We start from the raw sequence: 18,263 nt of genomic DNA on the forward strand, positions 1-18,263 counted from the left end.
TTCTCAATTTATCGACTTAGCAGGAGATTGGTCGTGTGACAATGAAACCTCCGGTCAGCAAATAAAAATCGTTTTCAAAATCACAATGTTAGCCTACCACCAGAGATAGAAACATGCGTGTGTGTGTGTGTGTGTGTGTGGGGGGGGGGGGGGGGTGTATTGCCGTCTGAGTTATATCAACTGTACAACAGAAAATATGTTTGATATGCCCTTATCTTGCTTTGGGGTTATTTCGACTGCACTGGTCATTTCTGTCCAGTAAGTCCTTCGAAGTTCCGTGGCTCAGTGTAAATGCAGAAACTCTTCCTCAAATTTTTGTTGAAAATTTCACTGGCGTCCAGTCGTCGATTTTTGTCCCTTTGTTTTCCAAAAGTCGTTTTCAGGGCTTCTCCGTAAAAGGTTTCCCAGTGGGTGCCTACCGGGGCGGAGTAGTGAGTTTTGATTGATATTCCCAAATTTTGATCAAAATATCGAAACTATTAATTCGATTTTGAACCACTGTATCAACATATTAATGGTGTCGAAAAGACACATTCGAAGAAAGTGCTGACAATTAACAATTAACGTTGTTTCGTTATAGGTGTGTTTGATATGAGCGGTTTTAAGCACTTCGAAAGTGAGATGCAAAAGTCATGTATTCACAACCTGCTTCAATTCCCGCCGAAATATTTGGGAAAATGAAGCTTCAGAAGTCATCTAAAAGTCATGTAACTACTTTGGTTCAAAAAGCAAAAATGGTAGGGGAAATATTTCATTCTTTACTGGAGTTAACAGGGGATTGTGTTTCGGGTGGGGGGGGGGGGGGGGGGGGCTACAATGTGACATACTCATTACCCGAACTGAGATGGCGGGAGGCGGGAGGAGGAGAAATCAGAGTATAATAGACCAGAAATCATATTACGACGACTTCCAATCATATATATTAATCAACACCTGTTGCGATAATAGCAGTTGAATAAACTGTCATTGTAATAAATTTTAATGCCCGATCGACACTGGAAAAACACTTCAGCATTAGACTACGAGTTTATCACACTCTTTTATCCCCACTGTTACTTAATAAACAGTGACGATAAAAGAGTGGTGACAAACTCGTAGTCTAATGATGAAACAGTTTGATAAAATTGTAGTGTAAACAAAGCAAACATGATCGCAACAGGTGTTGATTAAAAAAATTGGATCTATTCTGTTTCGCCCCCCCCCCCCCCCAGCTTAGTGGGCATAAATCTTTTATAACCCCCAGGCGCACGTGCTTTTTTCTAATATATAGTACATAGTAACGTGCCATATAACAACGCATAATTTGTAATTGGGGGTCATAAAAAACACTGGGGGGGGGCGAAACAGAATAGATCCAAAAAAATACCACACGGTTGTTATCGCCCTCGAAATTATCATAACACCTCGGCTTCGCCTCGGAGTTTGATAACTTCTCGGTGGCGATAACAACCGTGTGGGAACATTCATAATCACACTGGATCACACCTTAGACGACAGGTGTTCGTCAATAAGGTGACTCTGATTGGTGGCGAAAATGAGTCGACAGCAGTGGCAGATTGTCACGTTTGGATTCCCACACCCGTCTGAACCATGACCACAACACAAACTAGCCACCCCAGTGCCCACATTGTTCACGCCCCCCGCAGTTGATGTTCCCATGGCGTTAACCCCACCAGAGTAGCCGTAACTTCAGCAAATTTGGAGACATTTTCATCAAAATCCTGTTAGGAAAAATTTTGGGTGCAAAAAAGTGAAGGGTCCAAATGTGTTGAATTTCATTTGAATTTGAAGTTAGGAATACAATTTTGCAGATTAGTGACAGAAAAGCTCTCTCCTTAAAAATATACAGGAGTTGAAATAAAACAAACATGTTTCGTCTCCGATAGCAAAGCAGCCGATTAAGTGTCTAAGTATATGATAGAACATGAATCTTAGCGGCCCGAGGGACTTCGTGCCCTGGCACGAGGGCGCTTGCGCCCGACTACTGGGCACAAGGCCCGAGGGGAGCTAAGATTCATGTGTTAACTTATTTAGAGAACCAAGCGTACGAAGGGGGTTGAACTTTAATTAAAATTAAGAGTACAGTTTTGCAAATTTTAAACTTTTTTCCTGTTTTTCAGCTATTTCAATCTTTCTCTGCTCCAAGTGCCTCCAAATGCTTTCGTTTCAGGTTGTGATGGGAAGTTAATAGTATTAGTAGTGGGTTCGGCCAAAAATTATGTTTCCTTACAGCGAGCGGGCCGCTAATTTAGGGCCGCAAAACTTAGCACTCCACGTTTGCACGTGCTAATGCTAATTGCACGTGCCTCCAAGTTTTAGCGACCAAAAAATTCGTATCCTGGGTTCTCTAAAATTAGGTTTCTTAGATTTAAATATTTAGTTAAAGTCTACCAGACACTAAGATCAAGTAAAAGAAACTACACTTTCACTTCTTTAAGTCTACATTCAATCTTTCAAACTAAGCTCACTGCCTCAAAGTTTTAGACACCAATGACATCGTAGCCTGGGGTATCTAAGAAACAAAACAGAATAGATCGTGGAAAACTTTACGTTGTGTTTTTACTCTAATCGTGACTAGAATAGTTGCATTGTGTTGTTCCCGCAAATACTGCAGGAAAAATGTCGTATCGAAGTGAAAGTCAATTTTTGGTCCTGAACTTAGTGTCTGGTAGACTTCTTTAAATCTAAGTTCAATCTTTAGAACTAAGAAATCTAACTTTAAACACTTAATTGGCTGCTTCGCTATCCGAGCAAGGGGCATGTTTGGTTTATTTCAACACTTGTATATTTTTAAGAAAACTTTTCATAAAAAGTCTGTTCTTAGTAAAAGAATTTTAATTAAAAAAATCCGTTTTCATTAAATCTTGTTTGGCTTTCTTGGAATCGTTCCACAACTGACTGTGCCTTTCAATTTGATAGCTTCTCGATAAAGATATCAACCGTCCGGTAAGAATCATTTCAAGATTAAATCTGCAAAAGCCGCCACAATGATTGTGCGAAAGTTCTATAGTCCTAGCTGGTCCTTTACAAAAATGATTAATGTTGTAGCAAAACAGTTTCGCAACACGGAGTGTGAAATCTTCACACACGATGTAAAGCTTTCACATGCCACAGCACGCGATCAAATTTTACCCCTACTTTTTATGCGAAATTATTTACATAGATAAGCATAACAATTTTGAATATTTTCCGTTTTTGCCCATATTTTTTGATGTTTGGTTGTGTTAGTTTCATATCAATTCACACGGGCATACAAACTCCAAAGGTAGGATTGAAAATCTTAGAAGGTTCAAGAAGGAAATAATCATAACCTGGATCTTTTCCGATTGTACCCCCAGTACGTTATGCACCCCCCGTTACAGAGTGCGGGTCATTGAACAGTAAATCATTAAGTAAAAGTATTGAAAGTGCGTCTGGGGGTTGCAAATAATATGCACCCACTAAGCTGGGGGGGCACAAACGGAAAAAATCCACAATTTTTAATGATTTGTTAATCAGAATGGTTTCTTTAATCTGTTTTGGACCCCTGTTCGGTTTTGGGATCTCTTCCGTTTGTGCCTCCCCACCTAGTACGTTATGAGCCAACCCTCCCCCCCCCCCCAGTTGGAGAGCACGTGTCATTACATAGTAAATCACTATGTAAAAATATGGCACATGCATCTAGGGGGTGCAAGTGCAAATAATATGCACCCACAAAGCTGAGGGGCGCAAACTGTAAAGGTCCCGGTTTTGAACCCAAGTACAACCCCTTTTCTTGTTACTGTGTTACTGCAACAAGCTTTTCTCGATAACATTGAAAACTACGCTTCGACAGACAAGATGAGACCACAAATTGCAACAAGTAACGATTTTAATGGTTTTTTAGTGAGTTGATTCTTAATTGTATTAAATGCCACTAAACTTTTTGCCATTAATTGTAAATCTTTTTTGTCCGGCATGTAAATTTTAGGCAAAATTCAAAATGATTGCGTCATTTGGATTCCAAATTTCTGGCTGTCTTGCATTGTACTTGATAGGTTTGAGACGCACATTGTTAGAATCGCAAAATCATTCATTATCTGATTTGGTAGCATTTTTTGCTATCTTGTGCAAAATACGCATGCTATGAGAGGTTTTGATCAAAGTTTTATTTTGCTTGAGTTGCTAGCCCAGGTTGAGGTCCCAGACCGAAAGTCGATATGTCCAGCGTCGTGCGTTCAAAATTACACGGTCTGGAAAAGAAAATGAACGCACGATAGTCTGGACATATGCAATTTTGAACGCACGATAGTCTTGACATATGCAATTTTGAACGCACGATAGTCTGGACATAGGCAATTTTGAACGCACGATAGTCTGGACATAAGCAATTTTGAACGCACGAAAGTCTGGACATTGTGACTCGGAGCGCACAAAAATTTTTTGAATGGAAACAAGAATGCCAAAAACTAATGAGTCCATGTTTGACTAAACACTCTTAATAGAGTGCTCACTCAAGTGAAAGCTTTTTAGCAAGAAAACCTCAACTCACTTGAGTTCAAAAGTTACAAAACATCGAACGCAGGAAAATTCGCATCCAACATTTTGCTTTCTTTAAAACAATTTCACACCTAGAATTATAAACCTTGCTGAAGTTGCAAAGCAAATCATACTTTAATAACTAGGTCGCTGGCAGCCCCTTCAGCCAATACTTTCATCGAACATCTTTTATTAAACAAAATGTAGGAACTGCTTGGGCACTTCATCACAACCATCACCCTAACGTATCTATATTTGAAACGAATACATTATAAAAACGTTATCTAAACATGAACGCACGAAAGTCTGGACATACGCATTTTTGAACGCACGAAAGTCTGGACATAGGTGTTTTTGAACGCACGATAGTCTGGACATGAACGCACAAATGAGCGCACGATTTTTCATTTAGAACGCACTAAAGTCTGGTCATATAAGATTTTGAACGCGCGAAAGTCTGGACATAAGCACGTTTGAACGCACGAAAGTCTGGACATAGGTGTTTTTGAACGCACAAATGAGCGCACGAATTTTAATTTGGAACGCACTAAAGTCTGGTCATATAAGATTTTGAACGCACGAAAGTCTGGACATAGGGAGTTTTGAACGCACGACGAACGCACGAAAAATTTTGAACGCACGAAAGTCTGGACATAGGCACTTTCCGTCTGGGAGGGTCTGGACATAGACACTTTCCGTCTGGGACGGTCTGGACATATCGACTTTCAGTCTGGCACCTCAACCTGGGAGCCGAGGACATAATACAGTTCTCGGCGTATTGGACAACTGTAGTAGTCGTATCAAATGTGTGCATCAAGTCATTTTTGTAGATAAGATATAGAGTTGACAAATCACTATTCGCTGTGGAAAAAGACTTTTACTTCAGATCATCCGGTAAGCCTCTCAGTGCCATCCATTTTTGTGTAGTTTCAGTGTTCAAAACTGATATTTAAAAGTTGAATTTTTTTTATTATTTTTGACCCTGAATTGATGTCCCTCGATACAAATCCCAATTTTGTGTCTCTTAATTTAGTTATTTCCGATTTGTGATTCAATGGCTGGTCATGAGTTATTCGATTTTCTGCAAAATTTGTTTGCCCAATTGTTCATTACGTTTGTGAATTTTAATTCATCTTCATATTTCAACTACATTTCATTCTTTTCAATTCAATTTAAAGTTCAGTTGATCTTCTCAGAGTCTCTAATCTGAACTGCAATGAAAAAATTGAGCAAGCAGCTCAATTTGAAGCAGTTACTCTGCAAATTTACCATGAACTTTTCAAAAGGATTTTAGCGCAGCAAAAACGCATAAAAAGCAAGTCAAAAACACTAAATTAAATAAAAATTAATGTATGCGAATTTGCCTCACTAATACGCATTACTCAAATTACTGTAAATTTGCACGGCAAACACACTCAAAAAAGAGAACTCAAATTATCGTGAAAAAAATGGTGCAAAAAGCAGTGAACACGAGAGATTCGCAAAAAAAATCTTTCGATCGAGCCCTTGTTTTACAGAACAACAGGAGTCTCCAAGTGAAATTCAAGTGAAACTTGCAACTCAAGTGAAACTTGCAATTTTGACAAAAAAACAAATATCAGTCTGGATAGTTTTTTTAGAGAAACCTAAAGAAGTCGAATTTCCGCCTGAGCCACGACATGAGGAACCTTCTGAAGATCCGATGCAATGGGAACTCAAATTTCAAAAGATGATAGAGTCAGAGTCCTTAGCGAAGAACTGCTCGGGGCTTCGTTTGACCAAAAGTGTTTGTATTTGATTGCTATGTCTTTTTCTTTAGAAAACAGAAACGTGGTGAAAGAGAGGACCATTTCCATAGCACTTTAAGGAAATTAGCAGAAAATTGAAATTTCAAGCTATTGCCATCAAAATGGATATGGGTCCACTATTCCATCAGCGAATAACTTCAAGAAATATTTGGAGTGTTAACGCATCTCACCACAATAACACATTTTGCGACGCTAATCAACAAAACAAACAAGACCGAGAATTGAGGCTAATCGCCGTTCAATTAAACAATGCCGTAATTGTGGACAAAACTTGACTGCGACTCATCTCCCAAACTGCCCAGCTGTGTGAAAAAGTTGTACCATATCTCCAGGTAATTTGCAAAAAACTAAAACTAAAAAAATAAAATTCAGCAACAAACGAAAAAAGGAAAGCATATAGAAAGAGGTGCACAATTCAAATCGAAAGTAAATAAATTTCAGAACTTTGATGAAAACTCCGATTTAAATTACTATTCCTCTGATGACAATTATGTTGCGATGCTATCAGCTAAAACAAGCCTGCACCAGAACAATTATCTCATCATAGGAAAACCAATTGCTCACTCCTAACAGACTCAGTACAATCACACTCCTCATGTTCAATCACAAGTCTCTTTTTCGCTAGAGAAATCTCATTCACTTGCTCAGATCGTTGGAGAAAAAGTTACATGACTGTAAAAAAATTTAGTCGAAAAATCGAAACTCGTAGTAGTAGCCATGCCGGTCTGAAGCCAATAATTGGACCAGATGATTTGTTAGATAGTCTTGGTATTCAGCATTCAGATTAAGCAGCACACTTTCATTAAAAACGTCAATTGCGTTGAGAAAAAATCCCCGATTAAGGTTGAAGTAGCTAAATTTCCAGATCTAATAAGTCAAACCGGAAAACCAAAAAATTACTTGCGGAAAGACACATTGAGAAATTTTCAAGATGATCTGACCAGAAAGTTATTAACCCAATTTTGATAGCAGTGAGAAAGGACCAGTCAAATAACTTAGCAAAAAAAAACTCTGACTAATGTGCTCTTGTGCCTCTACAACTCTGAATGATTCGATGCGAAAAACAATTACCAGAAGCCCGTTATCAATTCACTCTTTCAAACGATCTCCATTTATTGACTTCAAATGCATCGCACGAATTAGCATACTTTTCATCTATTCATTTGCAGTGCACTTAAACTCAATTAAATTTACACCATACTACGGCCAGATTTACTTCAGATTTAAAATCGTGCGTGGCAATATGACTGGCACTCATCGTTTCAAAACACGTTTTAGTGGACTGGGCGTTATGTGGGTCGAGTCTCAATAGGCAAGGGATTTTAGATTATATGGATTGAAAAATACATGCTGCTTCATTGATCATACACTGACTGTCAAATAAGCAAGCTATGAAAAACACATTAATATAGCTGCTTCCAACATTTAGATGATAAAAAATTTTAAAATAAATCTGGGAAAATGTCAATTTGAAACAAAATGGAAATGAAGTTTACAGCCTGGAAAAGTACCATTAACAGACAAAACTGAAGCCATACAATTACCTACACCTCATACAATTTTGGAAAAATTAAGATCTTACAGAGATCTAGCTTGCCATCGTCGAAAATTCATCCCCAAATTGTCACAAATGTGTTACAGACCATTTTCAAAGAAAAATATGAAGTTCAGATGGAACGAAGAGCATGCAAGCCAATTTAACGGAATAAAAATAAAAATAGCAGTCAAATTTCAATTCTGGAGAATTTAATCGAGTTGCGAAACGATTAAATAAACTTTTCTTGATGGCAAGTTCTGAAGAGGAAACCCTTGGACAAATGAATCAAACGCTCCTTCAAAATTACGATTCTCGGACAAAATGGGCCCATCAAAGACGCCATCAAGCCATGTAACTTCAAGACTCATCAAGAAAGCCTCTAGCACAGATAACATCCCAGGACTGATGTGTATGGTTTTTCATTTAACTTTCCATTTTTGCAAGTACTTACGGAAACCCTCTTTACATCAGTAACCTCAAAAGACCCAGTGCTGAAAGAAATATAAGATTGTGTAATCACGGATAACGAGGAAAGTTGTTGGCAAAAATTACCCAAACACAGCTTTGGGAACAAAAATTGTATGTCAACTTGCGGCACTAATTCGCATTACTCAAACTGCTGTTAAATTGCACTAAAACAAATTTTAAAAAAGGACTCAATTTAACATGAACAACATGGTGCAGTATGCAGTGAGCAAGAGAGATTCGCGAAAGACGCCCCTTTTCAATCAAGCAGTTGTGGGGAAAAACAACACAGGAGCCACCAAACAAATGGGGAAAAGTAGAATTCAAATTCAATCCGCAATTTTGGCGAACGCAAATATCATGGACATTTTTTTTTCTTGCAGACACCCAAAGAAGTCAAATTTCCGCCTGAATCACGACTTGAGGAACAGAGTGAAGATCCGATGCAATGGAAACTTAATATTCAAAAGATGATAGAAGTTGGAATCCTTAGCAGAGATGTACTCTGAGCTCTGTGTGAATAAAAAAAGTGTCTCAGACTATATTTGAGTACCGGGAGAGAAGGACGAAGAACTTTGACGCAAAAATTTTCAGAGAGGTGAATCGACGACATGATTAGCAGGAAATTGTGGAATTTGTTGGAAAACTTCTTCATAAGACCCAGAATTATAACATCTGATTGCCATTTCTTTTTCTTTAGAAAACGGAAACGTGAGTAGTAGATAAAACAAGGGAATCAACCACCAGTAAAATTTGTCCCTTTCTCCTAACGCTAATTGCGCATGTCTAATCGGGCCAAATTTTACTGTTTGTTGATTCCCTTGTTTTATCTACTACTATATATTAGCTCTAAAATCAATTAATATTAAAAAATAAAATAAAAAATGAAAAAATCAAAGCAAAATTTACATTTCACTCTTTAAGAGCGGTTCACTCTTATTCGGGGTGATCCCCCAGTAGAAAGATCGCTCTTTTTCACTCTTAAAGAGTGATTCCCTCTTTTTTTGATGTTTTTTATTTTTTATACCTTTATTTCAAATTATCTATACTCTTCAATAAATTTATATTTTCTTTTACTTTTTCTATATTTATTCCATTATTAATTAGAAATGATACAGAATTATAATATTTACATGAACAACTTTCCTCTGCTTGGACAATAACTAAAGGACTTACAGCTCTAGGACTTTGTCTTTTATCTAATAAGCTTCTACTAAATCCTCTAGTTAATTCTACATCTGGATGTTGTTTCTTTACAGGGTTAGGGTTAGGATCTGAATTAGAGTTAGAGTCATAGATAGAACTAGAACCAGAACCAGAACTAGAACAAGAGCTAGAGCTAGAACTAGAACTAGAACTAGATTCATTTTTTAAAGAACAAACCAATGGAGAAAAATTATTAGCACAATACCACTTAGTATTATATTACCACACATACATTTATCAGTTTTATCTTTATGACAAGATTCATAATGATATTTTAAAACAGCAATGTTTCCATATTTATAGTTACACTTTAAACATTTTAAAAGGATTTATAATAGGGTAAACTTTAATATTAACCTAATCATTTCGCGGGGTAATATTTAACCATGATTTCAATTAAATCTTTAATATTATCTTTAGATGTGATATACTCTTCTAAATATTTATTTCCTAACGTATTGAGTGTATTAGTTTTACATCTCTTATCTAAAATAAATTCAAGGTCTAATTCTTTTTTATCTCTAAAAAAATTTATTATCTCTTCTCTAAATACTTCATTATTTCCATATAGTCTGGTTAAAAACTTTCCTCCCTTTCTATTCAAAATTCCCATCTCTTCATTTATATATTTTTTTGTATTGTTTTTCGTAGATTGGGCTTCGCCCATGTTTCACTATCAGCAAATCTACTTGGTTTGCCACGGACTTCCTCCGTTCGAAGATCATTATCCAACTCTTCTCCATATCCAACGTTACCTAATGTATTTACTCTACTCAACATTGTGCTTGCTCCCATTGCTACACTCCCAGCATTATATCGGGATAAATATAACTAAATATAATTAAACCTGAGCTTATAATTCCACCAATAGTTGATAAACTTTTTATACCCTTTCCCATAATCCTTTCTTTAGTTAGAACATCATTCTGTATTTTAATATTATTTAATTTAAGAAGTTTATTAATATAGAATATATAGTTATCATGATTAATAACATTTCTATCTGTTGCATTTATCATGAGTGGTTTCATATGTGCTATAAGTTTATTTATATCTTCTCTTTCTAAATCATCTTTTAAACTAAGAGCTTTTAAATCAAGGAAACCAACTCTTGAATCATATATCATTCTTCTATTACTATTATTAATAATAAAAGTATTTTCCTTCTTATTATATTTAATTATACCATAACGAAGTTCATCTGACTTTCCATCTGTACGATTATAATGGTTACTATTTAACTCACTAATTATTTTACTTAAGTCATGTTCACATTTATATATCTCATTAAAGTTTTTAAATAGATCAGGTCCATTATAAGTTGTTAAATGAACAGTATCACAACTCATTCTTGCTGTATTAATTATTTGAGCTGGTTTATGACACATTACAATCATTTGAATATTATAGTGTCTTCCTTCAGTAAAAAAATAAGCTATATCTTTATTTAACCTATCACCCATATCATCAAGTACTATTACACAATTTTGAAATTCATGCATATTATTTTTTGTGATCATATTTATATCACATTTATTAAACCCAGTATAAAACTTATTAGACTCAGGATCTATCCAGTCTCTGTCATCTTTACACACTATAACTATATTTTTAGCTTGGTCTTGGTTTTGTTTTTGGTCTTGGTTTTGGTCTTGGTTTTGAACTGAGTATAATTTTAAGTATTGTCTAATAAGATATGTTTTCCCCGTACCAGTTCCACTATAAACAATAGTATGTAATGGTGACTTTTCATATTCAAATCTAACTAGACTCCTATTCATAAAACCACCAAAGCTTTCTTCTAGTTTTGTATATTTACTTGGTATTGAATCATATATTATATAACAAATTCCAATTATAATAATAAGAAAAAAAGTATACCGCCCTTATACATTTTTTCATATAAATTTTATTATATAAAAATGCTTATCCTAACTTTTGAGGAATTCAATAATAAATTTAATATTGATAATAGTGCTATCAGCGATATCAGATATAAAAGATATAGGTAAAGATATAAGTCTAACACCAACTGAAATAGTAATGAGAGATGAGACTCCAGATAATATCCGTGAAACGGCTTCACCGATCTGCGAAACAGGTTCCCTGATTAATGAACCTAACTTCAACATTATTGTCAATCTACACCCAACTGAAGGTACACATTGAATTTTAATTATAAGAAGAGAAGGTGGTCCTGTGTATTCTTTTGATAGTTTTGGTGTTGAGACTCCACCATTATTTTTAAAAGAATATGTTGATCTAGGCTCTAATGAAAGAATACAACAATATGATGAATCTTATTGTGGGGTTTATTGTTTATATGTGATCTATCTTATTGACAGAGGATTTAGAATTAAAAGTGCTTTAAATATTGTAGTTAATCAATGTAAATATCCAGGAATATATAATGAGTGTTTTTGTTTAGGTTGTAATGTTAATGATAAAAATAATGTTAATGATAATGATAATGATAATGATCTACGAAGTAGCTTTGCTAATAATGTTAAAGATAAATATAATAATAATGATAATGTTAATGATAATGATAATGATAATGTCATTGATAATGTTAATTATAATGATAATTCTAATTGTCTACGAAGTAGCGTTGCTAATAATGTTAATGATAATGTTAATGTTAATGATAATGATAATGTTAATGTTACGGATAATGATGATGTTGATGGTAATGATAATGATAATGATCTACGAAGTAGCTTTACTAATAATGATAATGATAATGTTAATGATAATGATAATGTTAATGATAATGATAAATTTTTATATCAGGGAACCTTCTTGGCAGATCTATTGAATGAAAAACATGGTGAAACAATGGTGGAACCAGTTCCCGGACGGACGAAGTCCTATGGCGAAGCATGGATGAAATCCCATCAAAAGGGCTAAACCCAACAATAAAGAATCTCCTACTAACAATATCCGTGAAGCGGTTTCACCGATCTCTATAAACATAAATGATGATCTACAATCATGGCTAAATGATGATGATATAATTACTGAAGCCACATTCCCAGATAACGTTAGATGTATAATATATGGTCCTAGTGAATGTGGTAAGACATTCTTATTAAAAAAACTAATTCTAGCTAGTATATATTTTGATAAGCTATACATCATTGGTTCTACTGGTGAACAATACAATGGATTAGAAAGAATAAGCCCAAAAGCAGTTATAGAATTTTTTAAAGATATAACAGATTTGCCATCTCCTGATAAATTACCCAAAGACTTAAAGAAACTAATGATATTCGATGATGTTAGAGCCAAAGAACCAGTTATTAATGAATGTTTTTGTAGAGGTAGACATAATAATTGCAATATGATATATCTTAATCAAAACCTGTTCTCTCTGGATAGGCAGAGTGTTAGAGAGAACTGTAATCTATTTATTTTATTTGAACAAAGAGGTAAAGATATTGTTCGTCGATATATCAAGATTTCTTTATTAATGTTGAACTTAGTTATAATGATTTTGCTAATATATGTAATAAGGTATGGGAAGAGCCTTATAACTATATTGTCATTGATATAACTAAAAATAAAAATATTAATGGCAAACTAAGAAATAATTGGGATCGGAGAGTTTTGTAGTTTAGTTTAAGTTTAAGTTTATATCTACACCAGATCAACGAAGTTGCTGACTACGTCAGATGTAAAGTAAAACTTAATACATCATCATTAAAGTCTATAGGCCTTCCATGCTCATCTTTAATATGAAACTCTATTTATTCTATTCTATCTTTAGTTACATTTTGATATAAGATATTAGTTGGTATAATATTTATAAGATAGCCTGGTGGTTCTGTTAGAGTAAAAGTATATAGTATGTCTGTGTTATTCCCATCATCTTTAACACCAGATATCACATTACAATGAATGTCAATACTACTAAAACCCATAATATCAACAATTTTCTGAGATGTATATTTACCTTGTTCATATACTATTTTTCTAAAGCCTAGTAATGGGGCTATTGAATTTTCTATGTCAAAGTTAATTGCACCTTGTTTTACTTCCATTAAACTTTTCACTGTATTCTTATCAGATTCTATTATAACATTACCATTAGTTTCTTCTTTTATTAATTCTGCTATTTCGAATAATTCATATGCTCCTGGTATAATAGCTAAAATACGGGTATCTGACCATGTTTCACCCTTGATATCATATATGAATTGATTGTTCCTTCTATTTACATTAAACACCGAATTATAAACAGATAATCTCATTAAACCTAATTTTGATGAGTTAAGTATAGGTTAACTAAAGTTAAACTTTTCTGTTGGCTTTATTATTCTAAAGTTAAGTGTATGCTCTTCTTTAGTTTTAGTTAAAGCTTCATGTATATTTTGCAGTTCTCTTAAGATTAAACTATCAGTCATTTTTTATCTTATAAAAATGGATTTTAATTTGGATACAACTTATGATTATAATAATGATATACACAAAAGTAAGATCATAAAATATAAACCAAATAATCCGACATCAATGAATACAATCAGTACTAGTATTAATATCATACTCAATAGAGAAGAGAATCATTTAAATTTACGTGATTCATATCTAGAGATAGAGTTTGTTGTATCACATGATGCTGTGGAGTATTTGCTAATGATGCTAATATCAGATTAGTTAATTATGGTATGATGGCATTGTTTAGTTCAGTTAAACTTGAAACTAGTGGTGGTAGGACTATTGAATAGATAGATCATTTCCATCCTAATCTATTGATGTATAAGTTATTAACTAGTACTGTTGATGAATATGAGAGTGGTTTTGTTAGAAATCAGGGCATTAGAGATGGTCAAATTAAAGGTGACCATATTGCTGCACAACGAGGTCACATGTATATGATGATTAAGATGAGTGATCTATTTGGTTTCGTAAATGATTTAGAAAAGATTATATATGGTTTAGGATTTAAACTAATATTAAAAAGAAATAATAATGATAGAGCTCTATTTAGAGTTAAAGCTAATCCAGGTGCAGTTGCTATTGATGGTAAAATAGAAATTAGATATATATCATGGTGTGTGCCTAGTATTGATCCTAGTAATGACAAAAGAATTATTGTGCAAAAGGGTATAAGTAAAAGGAATAATGTAGACTTTAGCTATTATGAAAGAAAGACATTTTATAAAAATGTGCCCAATGCTACTAACTTCTTGTTTGATCTTGGTATGGAAAGTTGTATGGAAAGACCACAATATATAATAGTTGGTTTTGAAAATTATAAAGTTAATGAACAAACTCATGATGCAAGTACATTTGATGTAATGAATGTTACGTTACTGAATGTTATTGTAAGATTGGTAGTGAGTTTTATCCCGAGGATAGAATGAACATTAATTATGGTACCAATAATTATAATGAGGCCTTTAAAGAGATTGTTAGCTTTAATAAAGATTATAATGGGCTACCACATAATACAAAACCATATATAAATCATAGAACATTCAAAAGTATTTATAGAATATATGTATTTGATGCTAGATATCAAAGTGATCATATAGGTCCACAACCAAAACAACTTAATTTTAAATTTAGTGCTGCAGTTGCAGATGTTCAATGTAATGCATTAGTATTAACTAGAAAGGTTATTAGTGTGAATAGTGATGGTAATAAGATGGTTGATATTATATCATAATTATAGTTTTAGTCATTGTTATGGTGAAACATGGGCGAAGCCCTATAGTCATAGTTATGGTGAAACATGTGCGAATTGTTTCTGATTAGCAAAGCTACTTCGTAGATAATTATAATTATCTGCGAACGGACTTCGTCCGTGGCAAGCCAAGCAGCTCCTGATTAGCAAAGCTACTTCGTAGATAACTATTTCTTACTTGTCTTAACAAAATCCCTAGCATAAATAATATCTAGTTTCTTTTTTTCTCTAGAGATAAGCCTCCAGCTTCAAGCTTAATCTTAGCCTTGGGCCTAACCTTAGGCTTTGAGCTTCGCTCGCGGGTGGAACCCGTAGACTTAGGCTTAATAACAACAAAAGGATTATATTTTTTAACTTCCATTATTTTTTATATATAGAAATGAGTCTTTTACAGAAATTTAAAACTAATTCGTATTGTGTTGGAGGTAGACATTATATTGGTACTAATAACATAAGAGGTTTTATTACTTCAAAAGGTACTAAAATGTTAAAGGGTAATTGTGTTAAGTGTAAGAGAAATAAGTCAATGACTGTTAGTGATGCAACAATAGAAGAAGAGGGATTGAAATATTTCTGTAATCGTGTTGGTAGGGCTAGAGTTAACTTTGGAAAGAGGGTTGCCAATAATCCAGTAAGAGCATTAGAAATGGCAAGTAAAATAGGAAGTGCAGCTGCATCTAGAAACCTTAGAGCTGCTTTATCAGCCACACGCGATTTAATTAAATTTGCAACTACTGGTGAACGTATAAAGGTAATACAAAAAGGAAGAAAGTTATACTTAAGTACTAACAAGAGATAATTAATTGATTATAGTCATGATTAAATTTATGATTATGTTTATATTTATGTTTTTGATTATGATTATATTATATTTATGATTATGATTATGATTATGATTATATTTATATTATGTTTATGATTATTGATAAATATTAATACTAATATTATTATTACTAAATACATTATTATAACTAAACACTGACAACTTTAGTTTAAAAAATCACTCAGCTTGTTTTTCTTGTTCTTCTTATAATCCTCATATACCTTAACTAATTCATTGTACTCATCATTATCTATTTTATTATCATTCATTGATTTAGTATATATTCTATAAAACTTGTCACTAAACTGTTTACTTAAAATATACATTTGTGAATACTTTATAATTTTATTTCTTATTTTTGTATTAATTGTTTTTGTTAATGAACCACAAATAATTGCTGTAGCAAAAGCTGTTGGTATAGAATAAGGTAATCCTATACCTTTTAATGCAACTGATATTGTTGTTGCCGTTGTTGCTATTAATAATATAACTATTTTTGTTATCTCAGCTATGTTAATATAATTCTTATATCTACTTAACTTCTTATTATAGTCATTGGTTTCAGTTTCATAATAATTTCTAATATCTTTTATAATGTTAGTATTGTTCTTAAATTTATTATTAGCTTGAATCTTTTCGTTTATGTATTGTTCATTAACGGTTAACAAGTTGGGATATAGTAATCTCTCACTTGGTGCTGTTAGGTTAGTCATAGTTTCGGTTATTTTAATTAGTAAAAATTCTTTCTATTTCTTTCGTTATATCTTCTTGTTTAAAACCATGATGCTTCTCTAGACTTTCTTGTTCTTTATTATCAAGTAACGTACTTCGTAAAAGTATAGCAATTATATATTGTACTATTGTCCTTTTATTCTTTAAAAGGGCTTCATCTATAAAAGAATTAGTCGTTTTATTAACTTATTTAAATTCTTTTAGCCCAGTAGTAAACATTTCATCTAGTTGTATGTTAGTGATATTCTGATTAAACTTATTATTATCAAATTCTTGTTTTCCTTGATTATGTTTAGAGATAGTATCAGCAGCAACTTTATTACAAAACTTAACAGTACTTGTGACTTCATTTGTTGATTCAATAAACTCATTAATTAGTTCATCAATAACTTGTGTTTCATTTAGTTGTAAGGTTTTAGTTGTGACTTTATCAAATTCACCTTTTCTTAGTTCAGTTATGTTTCTACGTAAAATGTCTATTTTATTAGAAGAGGATAATAAGTTATTTTCACAATACTCTTTATTAACAACATCTTTTTCATCTATCGGAGGATGTACATTTGTAATTTTATAGGTATCCTTCATATCAATATTATCATTATCTTCTAGGAAGAACCCACGAGCCTTACTTAGTGGTAAGTTGTTTGTTGATGTTTATGTTGATCCGAGAAGCGGGTTCCCCGATGGAACTCCAGTCATGCTTCTCCATTGATGTTTAGCTTGATTGAATCTATTTCTTGTCATCTTTGTAATTGTTTACAGAAAGATTTGAATCTACCAAGTAGCTGACCGTAGGTCTATCGGGGAACCCGCAACTATGTTGATCCAGCTTGCTGGCTTATAAGTGTAACTTGTTCGAAGATAGACCTCCGGTCATGCTTCGCCATCAGGGAACCTGCTTCGCAGATGACCGGAGGTCTATATCTAAAGAATCCAAAACCTTATTATTAGATTCAAAATCAAACTCGGATTTTAATAATTCCTGTTCGTCATATTTACCTTCTATTATCTCACCATTAATATCTTCTGTTTTATATGTTGGTGGTTGTGTTTTTAGAACATCATTAACTTTAAACAATTCTCTATTCCAATTAGAAGTGTATCCCTTAGAGAAGATATTACGTTTAACTGCATTTCTAACATAATCACCAACTTTAAGTTTAGATTCAATATTCTTAAAACTAAAAGTGTATTTAACTTTATCAGGATTATTAGAAGCGTCAACTGGTGTCATATTAATTGTTGAGTGAATGTTATTGTTATATGTTACAACAGCATCATTTAATATATTTACCCAATTACCATCGCCATTGATGAACATAGGTTTATTTATTATGTGTAATAATGTTCTATTAAATCTCTCTATGAATACAGCCTTTAAATCACTATAAGTAGAATATAGTTTTGTTTCATATTCTTTAAGTAAAGATTTAAATGTTTTATTGTAAAACTCACTACCTCTATCTACCCATAACTTTTCTGGTTTTCTATCGGGGAACCCGAAACTATGTTGATGTTCAGAGCCAC

At 33.4% G+C, this 18,263-nt stretch overlaps 1 protein-coding gene across 7 annotated transcripts in view; it reads right to left on the reverse strand.

Annotated features, from left to right (window-relative positions):
- LOC142351457 (uncharacterized) overlaps positions 1-18,263 on the reverse strand; it is a 140,586-nt gene that overhangs the window by 103,731 nt on the left and 18,592 nt on the right. For 4 of the 7 annotated variants that reach the window (XM_075403473.1, XM_075403474.1, XM_075403472.1 and 1 more), the window contains exon 3: positions 1,486-1,690. In XM_075403473.1, the coding sequence (XP_075259588.1) occupies positions 1,486-1,690 (205 nt within the window). Of the gene's footprint in view, positions 1-1,485; positions 1,691-18,263 lie in introns of those variants that run through there. The other 3 variants (XM_075403477.1, XM_075403471.1, XM_075403478.1) reach the window with 2 other exon arrangements.

This window comes from Convolutriloba macropyga, chromosome 13, assembly GCF_964194025.1.
Source record: "Convolutriloba macropyga chromosome 13, txConMacr16.3, whole genome shotgun sequence".
Lineage (NCBI taxonomy): Eukaryota > Metazoa > Xenacoelomorpha > Acoela > Convolutidae > Convolutriloba > Convolutriloba macropyga.